General features: G+C 34.9%; 1 protein-coding gene across 1 annotated transcript; it reads right to left on the reverse strand.

Moving 5' to 3' along the window:
• Positions 1-3,686: 3,686 nt before the first annotated feature.
• LOC112023220 (uncharacterized) lies at positions 3,687-5,249 on the reverse strand. Its single transcript, XM_024055835.2, has one exon. It carries the CDS (start codon positions 5,247-5,249, stop codon positions 3,687-3,689), a length of 1,563 nt encoding a protein of 520 aa, XP_023911603.2.
• Positions 5,250-15,809: the final 10,560 nt, after the last annotated feature.

The raw sequence follows: 15,809 nt of genomic DNA on the forward strand, positions 1-15,809 counted from the left end.
TCAACCCGAGGTTGAAGAAGTCATCTCTTCTAACGAAGAGGTTGAAGCTCAATCCAAAGAACTTGAGAAGGAATCCAAGGAAGAGAGTACTGAAAGTCTCATTCGAGAAGAATATTTTGAAGTCTTCTATCATCAAGATGAGACCGAGGACTTCGCATTGCTTGCTCATTCCCAAGTGTAGGAGATCGTAGCAATATAATTCTCGGAGTACCGAGGTCGAACCACAAGGGGATAGATTCAAAGACAAAATAATTAAAAAAAAAATTGGGTAAAGAAGAAAAATACTTTTACTTGGTGATTGTTAACAAGAATAATAATAAAAGCTTATTTAAATCAATAATGTAAATACTAGGGCATCGGAGTATTTCCCTATATCGATATGAAATTCTTTGTGATCTAAGAAAACATATATTTCATAATTAATTGTTCTTATACAATTAAAAACTTATGATTTGGTTGAACTGAGATAATTCAAGAACGCATGATAACCTCGATTAATAATGCGGTTGGAAAAGTTTTCAGAAAAACCCATTCACTTTAAAACCTGATTTCTATTTGAAACTATTAGAAATTCATCTAAATAATAAGAAAAACATGATTGAACTTATTGAAAGCATGAAAGATCTAATTCATCAAAAAAAATCTAATTGAACAATCAAATATGCCGTTGATAAAATCCTAGAAAGAATCACATTGAATATTCATACCGTATAGAATAAACATTACCCCTAGCCCTAGCAAAGGGTTTAGACTGCCATTAGAGAAAGGAAAATACAAGGTTTTCTCTCCCCCAAATTCGTTCTACACAGCCTCTCTTCCCAACCCTAATGTCAAAAAGTGTCAAAGAAAATAAAACTTTTACTATTTTAATTTCCGTCCAGGTTTACAGTAGTAACTTGGGAGTTAATTTCAGCCTTCAAAAATTGAGAATTTCGAAAAACTTGAAACTGGAAAATTGTATATATTTAAGTCATGGTTCCAACCTATCTAGTTTTGTGTCAATTGGATTTTTAAGGAGAGAGATACGTCCAAAATACTGATCAGTGCTCAAATAAGATTTTTTCCTTTTTAGATTCTGCCTCTTTGATTTCTTTCCTTATTTGAAGCTTCCAATCATGGTAGACGATCCAAGCACTCCAACTGCACCTCCTTAGACATTTAAGCATGGTCCTTTAGCTCCACTTTAATTCTAGTTTGGCCTCTATTCTCTCACAAATTTCTGTAAACTCATATTTCTCACATGATTTCTGAAAGTAGAAAATTACACATAATGAATGACATTTTATTCAAGAAATTATATAAAGATAAATAATAGGGACTAATGCAAATCATGACTTAATTATACACATTAAGCATAGTAATAAGAAGATAACGCCCACATAAATATATAAAAAGTATACATTTTAAGGCGTTATCACACCCCCCAACTTAAATCTTGCTAGTCCCTAGCAATCCACAAAGCACCCATGTCTACTAAAAGTGAAAAATTAAAACTAAAATACAAGCTACTTTCGTAGGCTACACGACTGCACTTCCCATGTGCAACAAGTCTTTGAATCCTTAGGTGACCCTAGTGGACGAGTTTACTCTCATGAGGGTTTGCAGTGACTCTACCCACAAAAGTCAAAGGTTTCCTGAAAATTCCTGCAGCAAATGTTAGTCTGCTTTATCATTATATCATACAAATGAACTTTTAATTTTGAGTTGGGATACTATTCATCATATTAAAGAGCTTTCACTAGCTTCACTTTTGGAGTGTGTGTGCGCATAGCCCATCCATTCAAACCAGTTTTTCCAAATATGCATAGACCAAGAATAATCTAGATTAGAACCTCTACTCCAAAACCTCTCTTAAGTCATCAATGCTCTGAAAGAACACACATAGTAGTAATGGTTTCTCTCTTCAAATCACTTGTGACCAAAAAGGAAAGAAGAAGTTTTAAGAATATCACATGTGTATACAAAAACAATCGCTAAAACAACGGAAAAAGATCTCTTGGAAAGGATGTTGAATTCCTGGAAACATGAGGTTAATACCATTCTCATCCCTAGTTTTTATCCCAAACACATACCAACCATGCACCTTTAGGATCAAGTAGGACTTTAAGCTCAGTGGTAGTATAATCTTATGGCTAGGTAAAGGCAAACTGATCTCTTTGAAATATGAGGTATATGAATCAAATGTAGAAAATTCAAGCTAAACCCAACTTATAGCGATAACAACCAACTTGAATCAAAATAACATTTACTCAACCATATAACCCTTTTGAAATACATGAAAGATGTATAAGACACCAATGATTTATTGATTGATTATGTATGTCTCCTCTTTCTTTTTCTTTTTCTCTCTCTTTTTTTTTTTTTTTTTTTTTAAGAAAAGAGAGACAATGGTGGTATCTAAACACATCAATTGTGCAAAACTTGAAGCCCCATGAGAATACCCATAAATAAAAATATTTTGTGGTATTGTGAAAATATTTCTCATGGCTCAAATGATGGTGACAATGGCTAATGTAAAGGTAGGTTGAATATTTGTTTAGCTGATGACAAAAAATTGGTGGCCTTAGGCTCTCATCTCCTAAATTTCACATAAACCAGCATACTTAAAGACAAAAATAAATAGGACTATGGTATATCTCCCTATAATGTTTCCAGTAGTCAACCAAAAAATATAGAGATCTTTTACAAAAATTGAAGCATATGACAGAAATTTAAGAGTTCAAACAAAGATGTACTCTCACAAAGAAAAGTAAGGCTCAAGAACTCTCCATATGGGTTGAGTTCCATCTTATATCTAGCTTGTTCATGATCCATGCATATCCAACATCCAACTGTTCGCTAATCTGGCTATTGTGCTCAAAAGTTTCCAATTGTACTCTTCATGAAAGAGTCTTAATATAGCAAATAGTATAATCAACTCAGCATTATTCATTCCATCACATGATATAAAAATAAAGCTTATAACTCTTCTGCATTCAAATTCAAGCTTTTTTTTTTTTTTTTTAATAATTGAAAAGTTGCAACCAAAAAGAAAGGAAAAAAGAAATCATGCAAGGTGCAGCAAAATGTGTAGACCTCTCCCCCCAACTAAAATATTGCATTGTCCTCAATGTATCAAAGCCAAAATAAATTCAAGTATAAAGGGAAGAAGTTACCTTAAGCATTTAATTTTTTTTTTTTTAATTTCTTTCACACTTGCAAATGTTAGCTCATAAAATAAAAATAATAACAAAACAAAAAAATAAAAACAAAAATAGAAGAAAAAAAATAGAAAGAAAAGAAAATTAAAACAACTATGGTACAACTTCATAAGGCCCTTTCAAAGTTCACATAGCATCCCAAGAGGCAGGGATCTCTAGTGACATAATCCCCTCCTTTGGTATAACTCCCCCTAAATATGGTTTTAACATTTGTCCATTTACTTTCAAAATCCTATCATCTCTAGGGTTCTCAACTACTATAGTTCCATGGTTAAACACTTCCCTTACAATGAAAGGGCCATCCCACCTAAGTTTTAACTTACCTAGGCCTAAATATGCATATTTAAGACCACTGGGCAGGAGCTTAAGATCCAATTATGGTGCCTCTTCACTTGAATGCACGTGCTTTTTTTTATTTTCTAGTAGCTCCTCAAAGCAAGGCTTCCATCTCTTATTAATTGCCATCATCTGTTGTTCTTCCAAAACCTATGAGGAATACAACAAAGAAAAATTTTCAGATACATGAATATCACATTCTAAATTATAAGAACCAACATAATTATTAAGAAGAGTTTTAAGAGGATCAGAAAAACAATTCTTATTAAACTCTTCTTGAATCACCGCCCCAATGAGGTTCACATAAGCACAGTCATCATCCTCATGCGGTTGTTTAGTCACATGAAATATGTTTAGCTCCAAAGTCATGGAACCAAAAGTGAGTTGCATTCTTCCATTCCTGCAATTAATTAAAGCATTAGTTGTGGCAAGAAATGGTCTACCCAAAATAATAGGGGTATGAACACTAGGATGTAAAACAGGTTGGTAATCTAGAACAATAAAATCAACAGGACAATAAAATTGTTCAATTTTGACCAACGCGTCCTCAACAATCCCTCTCGGTTCCCTTACAGAGTGATCAGCCAACTGTAAAGTTATTGAAGTAGGTTTCGAATCACCAAGTCCAAGTTTTTGATATACATTGAAAGGGATCAAATTAACACTTGCCCCAAGATCTAGCAATGCATGCTCCATGATGTAATCTCCAATAGTACAAGAGATCGTAGGACAACCTAGATCCTTATACTTTGGTAGGGTCTTATGTTGGATAACTGCACTTACCTGTTTTGTTAGGAATGCGGTCTTCTTCACATGATGCTTTCTCTTGATGGTGCACAGGTCCTTAATTACCTTGGCATATGCAGGCACTTGCTTGATAACATGCAATAATGGCAAATTTATCTTGACTTGATGCAAATGCTCTAATATCTCAAATGTGGTGTCCAATTTCTTAGGTAATTTTAAGACTTGTGGAAATGGTGGAGGGATTGGACATTTTTCAATGTCATCAAACCTAAGTGACTCAATTTCATCCTTCTCTTTTTCAACTAGGGTCTCCTTAGATTTCTTAGTTACTAAAGGAGAACTTTTATTAATCTCTTTACCACTCCTCAAAATGGTCACAACTTTTACTTCCTCATGTTTATCCTTAGAGCTAATTTTTAGATTTTGATTGATGGGATTGGGTTGAGTTTGGGAAGGAAGCTTCCCTCTCTCTATCCCACTCAATGAATTTGTAAGCCTAGTTATATGACTCTTGGTCTCTCTTACCTCTTCATCTAGCCTAATGAGCATGGATTCAAACTTTTGATTTTTCTCACTTTGCCTTTGAAAGAAAGTACTAAGTGCATCCTCCAAGGAAGTTCTAGATGATGATGATGATGCATGTGGTGAATTAAAATTCCTTGGAGCAAGAGGATTCAACACATTGTCACTCTTATAACTCAAATACGGATGGTTTCGCATATTTGGGTTATAATTGTTAGAATATGAAGAATTATTTGGCCAATATGAATTAAATGCATATACTTGTTCTTCTGGCACATTTAAGAATGATGAAAGTGATGCACATTCATTTGTAGCATGGTTTATCTCATGACAGATTTTACACACCTCCATTGGGTCCTTTCTAAAGGTAGTACTAACACTCCTATTTTCTTTCATTTTGAGTGCCTCAATTTCTTTAGTTAACATGCTGATTTTTGCACTCATGTTATCATTTTCTCTCAACTTGAAAACACTTCCACTAGAAGTGGTAGCGTTAGTTTCTAGTCCTATCAGTGGAGTCCATAGGGCTAGATGCAGTCCATGTGTTAGAGTTTTCAGCTATCTCATCAAGATAATCCATTGCATCTTCAGGTTCTTTTTGTAAAAAGTCCCCTCCGCATGAGAGTTGAACAAACTGTTGGTCCCTAGGTGTAAGTCCTTCATAAAAATAGTTAACCAACCTCCAATTTTCATACCTATGAGTTGGGCAGAAATTGAAAAGATCTTTGTACCTTTCCCAAGCTTGGTATAAGGTCTCATTTTCTCCTTGGACAAAACTAGCTATCCTTTTTTTTACTTGCTGGACTTTGTGGGGAGGAAAATGTTTCTTAAAAAACTCTTTGGCCATCTCCCCCCAACTATCTATAGACTTAGGTTTCAAGGTGTAAAGCCAACTTCTTGGCTTATCCTTAAGTGAAAAAGGAAAGAAACGTAACTTAGCAGTTTCAATAACATTTTGTGCATAGAAACTACTAATCACCTCTTCAAAAGCTCTAATATGGACATAAGGATTTTCATTTTCTTGTCCCCTAAATTCAGGAAGTATTGCTAATAAGTCTTGTTTCAGTTCTACATGTGGTGCATTAGGTGGAAACATGATGCATGAAGGAACATAATTTTGTGTGGGGTGCAACAATTCATAGATAGTTCTTCTATTCTCCTCATGATTATTGCATGTTTCATCACCCATGATTGATGAAGAAGGTGAAGGCAAAGGTGTGTCAAAAAGATTACCAAAGTAAGTTTCAAAATTTTATAATCTACCTCTCTTGTTTCTAACCCAAATGCTCATGCAACAAGGAATGCCAATCAAATAAAATAAATTAAAAACAAACAAAAAAAAAATAAAAACAAAATAAGGGGAAAAATGGAATGAAGTTACCAATAGAAGAATTTCCACTGGTTGTGCTTTGCTCCAAAAAAAATTGCCTCTAAACACGCAGCAGCTCCCTGGCAACGGCGCCAGAATTGCTTGCTCACTCCCAAGTGCAGGAGATCGTAGCAATATAATTCTCGGAGTATCGAGGTCAAACCACAAGGTGTAGGATAGATTCAAAGAAAAAATAATTAAACAAAAATTTGGGTAAAGAAGAAAAATACTTTTGCTTGGTGATTGTTAACAAGAATAATAATAAAAACTTATTTAAATCAATAATGTAAATACTAGGGCATCAGAGTGTTTCCTTATATCGATATAAAATTCTTTGTGATCTAAGAAAATATATATTTCATAATTAATTGTTCTTATACAATTAAAAACTTATGATTCGATTGAACTGAGACAATTCAAGCACGCATGATAACCTCGATTAATAATGCGGTTAGAAAAGTTTTTAGAAAAACCCATTTACTTTAAAACCTGATTTCTATTTGGAACTATTAGAAATTCATCTAAACAATAAGAAAAACATGATTGAACTTATTGAAAGCGTGGAAGAACTAATTCATCAAAAGAAATCTAATTGAACAATCAAATATGTCGTTGATAAAATTTTAGAAAGAATCACATTGAATATTCATACTGTATAGAAGAAACATAACCCCCTAGCCCTAGTAAAGGGTTTAGGCTGCCATTAGAGAAAGGAAAATACAAGGTTTTCTCTCCCCCAAATTCGTTCTACACAGCCTCTTTTCCCAACCCTAATGTCAAAAAGTGTCCAAAGAAAATAAAACTTTTACTATTTTAATTTCCGTCCAGGTTTACAGTAGTAATTTGGGAGTTAATTTCGGCCTTCAAATATTGAGAATTTGGAAAATCTCAAAACTGGAAAGTTGTAGATATTTAAGTTATGGTTCCAAGCCATCTAGCCTTGTGTCAATTGGATTTTTAAGGAGAGAGATATGCCCAAAATACTGATCAGTGCTCAAATCAGATTTTTTTTCCTTTTCAGATTCTGCCTCTTTGATTTCTTTTCTTATTTGAAGCTTCCAATCATGGTAGATGATCTAAGCACTCCAGCTGCACCTCTTTAGACATTTAAGCATGGTCCTTTAGTTCCACTTTAATTCCAGTTTGGCTTTCATTCTCTCACAAATTCCTGTAAACTCATCTTTCTCGCATGATTTTTGAAAATAGAAAATTACACACAATGAATGACATTTTATTCAATAAATTATGTAAAGATAAATAATAGGGATTAATGCAAATCATGGCTTAGTTATACAAATTAAGCATAGTAATAAGAAGATAACGCCCACATAAATATATAACAAGGATACATTTTAAGGCGTTATCACGCATTTGCTTAGATATCTTTTGCAGTCATAGTAAGCAAGGACTAGGAGGCTATTAAGGTTCTAGAGGCTATTAAGGTTCTAGAGGCAATGGTAATAGAATAGATGTTGCCCGATTTACTGTCCTTGTTGGAGTCTCACGCTGGGGGCACTACTCCCGAAATTCTTGTGGTGCCCAGGCCCCTGATGCTAGCCCCGCCTCCTCCTACTAAAATTGAGTCAGCTGACAAAAAGTGAAAAAGAGATAAGAAGGGATGCAATGGGCCAATCGAAGAAGGGGAGATCCAGGAAGAAACTCCCCCCGAACAAACAAAAATATTCAAAGTAAGTTGGTCTCAACAGAGGAGGGGAGGAGAGACCTCAGAGGCGGTTCCAAAGTGCCATTCTCGCATTTCTAACTAGAACCCCCCTCTTATATTAGTGGATCCCCATGATTCATCAATCCGCAACTTTGATAATGGAAGGGCGGGCTATGTTGCCAATTCGGTGGAGCAAGCGCTTCTTTTGCCTTGGGATATGGCCGAGCTCCAAAATCTGAAGAAGCATGAGATGTTTCTATCCCTGAAGAGGGACTTGGCTCTGGTAGATGCTTCTTCATTTTTTTTCCCCATTGTTGTCCCTCACTTTATTATTACAAACAACATTTTATTTGTCCAGCTTCTAATCCTCTTTCTTTGTCTGTGAATTTCTAGGCCACCCAGGTAGCTCATATGGCCGAAGATTGGGTTGATCAAACCCTTTATGAAAGGAAAGAAGAGGAATCCAAACACTATGCTGCCCCGAAGGCCCAGGCCCAAACTTACAAAAAATTGAAGGAGATTCTCCTTAAGCTGTTCGAGTGTGACAAGGCTAAAGGCTTCAATTGAGAGTTTTGAGAGGCAGGCTCGGGAGCAATTGCGCCACTTAAAAGAGGCAGAAAGTCAGCTTACACTTGCTCGGGCTAGGATCACTGAGTTGACTAAGGAGCTGGACCAGAAAGCCAAGGAGATGAGCAAGGTTGAACAAGCGGCATATGATCTAGGGCAAAAGGAAATCAAGGCACATTTGAAGTCTCAGATCCTAGCTCTCGAACACTTAGCAGCGCTTAGGCATAGTTTATGCTTTCTCAAGATTGTAAATACTTCTTCGAGATCCGTTAAATGCTCGGACTCTTTTTTACTTTCACCACCATGTCATTAATGTATGCCTCTATGTTCTTCCCCAACTGGCTCTCGAACATTCTCATCACCATTCTCTGGTACATAGATCTGGCGTTTTTTAGGCCAAATGGCATTACTCGGTAATGGTAGTTCTCCGTTGGGGTGAGAAAGGCCGTTTTTTCCTACTCTAACAACGCTAAAGGGATTTGATGGTACCTTTGAAAAGAATCCAAGAAGCTCATCCTAGGGTGTCCAAATGTTGCATCCACTAACTGATCTATCCTTGGATGGGAAATAGGTCCTTTGGGCAGCTTTATCACGCAAACTCTCCACTTCCCCGACTTCTTCTTTACTACTATAGTGTTGGCCAACCACTCTAGGTAAAAGGCCTCTTTAATTTCCCCAACCTAATTAAGTTTTCAAACCTCGTCCTTTACAGCCTCGGAATGCACTTTGGACGAACGCTGAGGTACTTGCTTCTTTGGAGTGGCCTTAGGATTAACATTTAAGTGATGGCAAATGAACTCGGGATGAATCCTAGGTGCTTCATATGCGCTCCAAGTGAAAATATCCAAATTCCTCTTCTAAAAATCTACCAACTGCTTCTTATCCTCTACTAGGAGTTGAGTTCCAACCTAAAAGTACATTTTCGCATCCCCCTTAGTGACGACCTTTTCCAACTCCTCGCATGATACTGAACAACCCGAGGAAAGTGGCAATTTGAGCTGTGATTGCTATAAGACAGGTCTTGTCTCCAAAGGACTTACCTCGGGGGCACGATGGTTAACCATTGCTATAAAACACTGCCTGGCCACCACTTGGCATCCTATAAGTTCGGCTACCCCCTCGCCAATGGGATATTTTAACTTTACATGTAGAGTTGAGGAGACCACCCCCATAACATGCAGCCATGGTATCGCGAGAATGACAGTATACGGAGAGAAAGCATCTACCACTATGAAATTTGCACTCACCACCTTCTCCCTTGTCTGTACAAGTAACCGAATCATACCCTTTGTAACAGTAACTTTCCTATCAAACCCGACCAAAGGAATGTCGTACTTACTCAAATCCTCCAGTTTAAGCCCTAGACTCCTAAATTGATCAAGGTACATAATTTCAACCCCACTACCTTGATCAATCATTACACTTTTTACATCAAATCCTGCTATTTGCAAGGTTACCACCAATGCATCGTCATGTGGCTAAATTTTCCCTTCCTTAACCTCCTCCAAAAATCCCAAAATTGGCTATTCTAAAATCCTGGGTTTCTTGCATGGTACTTCTTCTTCATACCCATCCAACTGTGAAGATATCGCCATTACCCTATTGACTAAATGAGAGTGTTCCCTTGGGGCCACAAAAATGACATTTATTGTTCCCAGGGATGACCGAGAAGCTCCATTTCTCTGTGGCCGTGCAGCGAGCTAACCTTTTTGACCATCTAGCAGTTGTAAAAACTGTTCAAGTTTTTCAGCTTTGATTAACTGGTTAAGGAAGGCTTGTAAAGTCCTATAGTCCTCGGTTGTATGGCCTCGGTCCTGATGGTACTGACAATACAAATTTTGGTTTCTTTTAGTGGGTTCTTTTCCCATTTTGTTCGGCCATTTAAAGTAAGGCTCACTTTTAATCTTCTCTAACACTTAATATATCAGCTTTTTGAACACTGAGTTTACTGCTTGAGGGCTGATAAGGCTACGGGATGGCTGACTGAAAAATTCTCTCCTCAGTCGGGAGGATGTGAACTAACTCGATGAGCTGTCCTTTCGATCAAGATTGAAGACCTTGGCTTTTCCCTTGCTAGAGTTCTGATTATCCTCAACCCTTTTATGTTCCTCAATTCGATCCATCAGCTGATGCACACTCTGAGGTGGTTTCATAGTTAGTGATTTCCGCAAGTTGGAATGTGTAGGGAGGCCTACCTTGAAGGTTCGCACAACAACTTCCCATTACCTATCTAAATAGTTCTTCAATGTCTCTCCCTTTTTCGTGGACATTGACAATAAAGAGTCTAGGGGTATTGGAAACCGGCTACAAGGTACAAACCTTGCCCTGAAGGCCCTGGTTAGCTCTTCAAAGGAATGTATGGACCCTTCCTTAAGGCTATCAAACCACCTCATAGCAACTAGACCAAGGCTTGAGGGGAAAACCTTACACATAAGGGCTTTATTTTTGGAGCGGATAGTCATTCTTTAATTAAAGTGACTAACATGTTCAATAGGATCGGTCCTACCATTATAAATGATAAAGGTAGGCTGATTGAAGTGACGAGGGAGCTCAGCCTGTTCAATTCACCGAGAAAAAAGGGAGCGGGATATCTGAAGGAGAGCCTTTCCCATGGCATTATGCCCCTGTCTCCTTCTTGGCAGAGTTCTGGACCTTCTGCGATATTGCTTTTATCTAGAAGTTTGATGGGATGATGACTTGAATGACTCACTGGGCGAAGTTCTACTTTGAGGATGGTAACTTCTGTCACTTCTCGTGCTTGAATATTGATCTAGGGAAGGCGTTCTATTCTCCCTTATTTGAGCTCTACGACGAAGACGTCAATGCAATCGTTCTACTTTTTTCTCCAGGTTATGTAGCTTTTCATCACGCGAATGGTGACTAGCTTCATGCTGGCCAGTTTGCTTAGAATGAATGGAGAGTGCCCTCTTGCTTGAAGTATGAGCCACCTGACAGTTCCTCCTTCGCTCATGATTAACAAAATGGTCTCTGCGTTAAGAGCCCACGGATTCTACTGATCTGCCGCACTAGGGACTGGCCATAACAGTAACATTTTTGCAGGGGTACCTTAAAAGACCTTCCCATAGACAGCGCCAATTGTGGTGGGAAAAAATTGATAGCTAATAAACCTAGTGGATGTTAACGTGTTATTTTTGCACACACAATAAATTTTTAGAGGTGGAATGCAAGATCAACCTTTAGAGTACCCAACTACAATATAGCTAATAGCAAACAGATCAACTCGTAGTATGAAGTAAGCACACTAAAAAAAAAGTAGGCCCTTTATTAGCTAAGTGTTCATTCTCGGGTTCAATCCGAGGAAGGGTTTTACAGTTGGTCAATTTATCTCTCATTCTCTCTTTCACTTGTTTTTCTTTTTCTCTGCCTTTTTTCCCCCCTGATCCAAATGTTTCTTGACTTTTTATAGTTTGCAAAAATGCATCTGGACTCTACATTTGGAGGGTTAGGATCACACTTTCTTGATACTCGTCCCATCAAGGCCTTACTAGTAGGTCCTACATTGAAGTTTTTAGCTGTATGAGCACTGTTCATGGTCATTTTCCATTAATGCGGCCAAGCAAGTGGTTGCAATGAATTTAATGCAGAGGGGATGGCTTCTATGTCCTTCCTCCTTCCTCTCTCTCTAATTTAGTGCCAAGTTACTTTTCTCTCTCTTTAGGTTGGACTATGCTCCCTTTACCATGGGTCCTCGTCCTTCTGAGGTTATTTGGGAGTCCTCTGAGTCTTTATTAAATGCAATAGCTTAACTTCTCTACAAGTCACGTAAGCTCTTTTCAAGGATTCTTCGTGAAGTTTTCTTCCTCGGAAATCCCCTTGCCCATTTAATTAGCAACTTTGGATCCTCGTCCCCCCCACAGTTATTCATATGTTTTTTTTTTTTTTTTTATTATAAAGAATAGTTATTCCTTAAGAACAATTATTTTTTTAAATGAGGAATAACTATTATGCAGGAATAATTATTAAATTTTCCTCAAAAAAAAATGAATAACTATTACATATCAAATTATGTGTAATAACTATTCCTTAAGTTAAGTGATGGCTAAAAAAAATTCCTGAAGCCATTGTTGGCTACCACTCTTTGAATTCTTTTATCTCTCTCTCTCTCTCTCTCTCTCTCTCTCTCTCTGCACAAACAGAGAGAGAGAGAGAGAGAGAGAGAGAGAGAGAGAGAGATCAGATATATTTAAGTTTTAGTAATATGATGATGTGGCATATCCTGATTAGAGGGTGTAAACCAAGTCCTTATAAAATTTTTGGTAAATTACATATTACACCCCAAAAGTTTAGGAGTGCTTGGATTTTATACCCTAAAATTTCAGAATTTGGATTTTATCCTCCAAAGTTTGGTGATGTTTAGATTTTACACCCTAAAGTTTCAGAATTTAGATTTTAACCCTAAATTTTAGGATTTTTTATTTATTTATTTTACTCTCTAAAGTTTTGGGGTATTTGGTTTTTGTAGCCCAAAGTTTTAGATTTGAGAGTGTAAAATCCAAACGCTTCCAAACTTTATGGGGATAAATCCTCTAAAACGTTAGTTTAAAATTTAAACACTCCCAAATTTTAAGGGGTGAATTCCAAATTCAGAACCTCTAAGATGTAAAATCTAAACAACCTCAAACTTTAGGATTGTAATTTGTAATTCACCCTAAAATTTAATCTCATATATATATATATAGTGCGCGTTTGGCTTCTGCTTAAAAAGTCAACTTATTTTACTATTCAGCTTATTTTTGCTACTATTCATAGGCCCCACTGCACTTTTTTGTACTATTCATGAGTTTCAGTATACTATTTTGGCTAACTTTTACCTTTATCTACAGTACTTTCAGCGAAAAGTTTTCAATTTCAGTAAAATAATTGAATTTCAAACAGACCTATAATCTCAATAATTAATAATGATTTTTTTTTTCAAAAATGGTAACATCTGTAATTATTAATTTTAATAATTTAATTTTTTAAAAAAAAATTGAAAATATAAGCCTAATCAAATTATACTAAGGCACGAAATTTAATAAGAAAAAAAAATTTAAACTCCATGATTTATTTATTTCAATTTTAAGTATATATTCTTTCTATAAAAAAAAAAATTAAGTTTATGTTAACTTATGGAATACATGTATCAATTTTTTTTTTAGATCAAGTTTATATATATATATATATATATATATATCATTTTTATTGAAGAAAGTGAATTCATTTATTAGAATTTAATATTTAAGGGATTTTTTTTGAAGAGGATATTTATGGGAGATGTTGTCAGTTTGTTTTGACATTTATGTGGATAACAATTTCCAACAAAAGACAATGATATTGATTATAAAATTATTTAATTTATATATAATAAGCTAAGATCCACAACTAGTATAGATATATTACCTCCGTCCCACTTTATTTGTCATCTATTCCATTATGGGATGTCCCAAAATATTGTCATGTTTCTAAAAATAAAAGTTATTATTTTACTAATATTCCTATTATACCCCTATTTTATGTCATTAATAACTCTTTTAAAAAAAAACAAATAAATTTATTTAAGGGTAGTTTTGTAAATTTATACATTTTTATAAGGTAGACAAGACAATAAATGATGTTCCCTTAAAAATTTTGACTTTTCAAACAGGACAAACAAAGTGGGATGGAGGGAGTAATTGTATAAGGATTTTTAGGAAATTTTATTAGAATATATATATATATATATATATATATTTTAGAGTTTCAACGTATGACGTCCACTTTTGATGATTGTACTCTTATTATCAGATCAAGACACCAATCGATTTTTGATGTAAGTGTGATTAAACCTCAGATCTTTTATTCAACTATTAGAGACTTTTTCATTTTATCATTCTTCTAAAAAAAAAAAAATCATTTTATCATTAAATCATGTTAGACCAAATTACATTCAGTGTATTCATGTATTATTATTATGACCAAACATATGCATAGCGAACAAATTATTATTCCAAATTCTAAATTACAAACAGCTGGATTCATAGCTTACTGCATTGCCCTTTAATAAGTTCGTGAAAATAAAAAATAAAAAATAAAATCAAAAGAAAGGTGGCTAGGGCTATTAATCCTACAATTATTATTTTTTTTCTTTTTCTTTTGAGAAGTAATCCTAGAATTGTTGGTTCTGCTAATTAACTGATGTTTTGTATATATATTCTATAGAATTGTTATTTCTTATCATACAAATCTGGCTTCAATTTCTTATCACAGAAATCAATCTACAATCTATATAAAACTAAAGTAGTTCAGCTTTTGGTTGATCTAATAATATTACCCTACATCAAAATTTGAATTTTCACAATTTTACACATAATTATTTTAATACATAATTAATTAATTAAATTTAAATACTATTATATTAAACTCTCCATTAAAATCTTTTACATATATAATATATTTTCTTTAAATATTAGAATATACACTTCCATATATGAATACAATCAAAATTAATGTCTATTAATTACTAACATAATTATCAAATTTTAGATTTATGACTTTAGAGAAAAGTCTGACAAGTTATGAATGGTAGAGTAAAAGTGACGGGTTCACAACTCCACTACTCACAACTCACTACATAGATAAGTTGTGGTAAAAGTTATGTATTTTATGATTTTATAGGATTAGTTGATCTACAAATCATGAAAATAATAGAAAGTATTAATTCTTTACCATATATATATGAAGTAATTATTTATTTTATTTTTCAATTTATAAATTGAAAAGTGAAAATTAAAGATCTTTATAGTAAACGGAGTCTCGGAAAAGTGTTGTAGGTTTTCCTACTTATCGTCGGAGAGAGTGCTTCTACCTTGTACGTTCGGCTATAAAGAAGACTTCTTTTAATTCCAACAACAATTCAGCTTAATTAAAGAGAAAGTTTTAGCCCTTTTGGACATAGTTTATGCTTATGCTTTCATATTCCAACAAAGTGATGTAAGTTTTAGCCCTTTCTTTTTTTGTGTAGCTAAAGGGTTTAGAGTGAACATAGCTTTCTTTTATTCGAATATAAAGTATAATAATTAGTGAGAATGTTTCAGGGTTTTATGACGAAATATTACGTTTTTGATGCAGTTTGGTTCTGAGGAATCAAATAAGTATTTTTAAAAGCCTCTTTACATTCAAGCGGAGAAAGCTGTGTTTCAAAAGATCAATTTACAAAGGTTGTCTGTTTTCTCCCAAACAGTACTTGGATGACAAAAAAGCCGGCCTTGGACGGCTATGCTATTACTCACTACTCTCTCTCTTTCTTCTGTCACGTCCATATGTCCTCTATTTCTTTTTTTTTCATTGTTCTTTTTCATGATGATGCTATGATAATCACTATTATACTATGTTAAATTGTCAGGAACCCAGATTGACCCATCAAGGC

The sequence above is a fragment of the Quercus suber genome, unplaced genomic scaffold (genome assembly GCF_002906115.3).
Source record: "Quercus suber isolate HL8 unplaced genomic scaffold, Cork oak 2.0 scaffold_14, whole genome shotgun sequence".
Lineage (NCBI taxonomy): Eukaryota > Viridiplantae > Streptophyta > Magnoliopsida > Fagales > Fagaceae > Quercus > Quercus suber.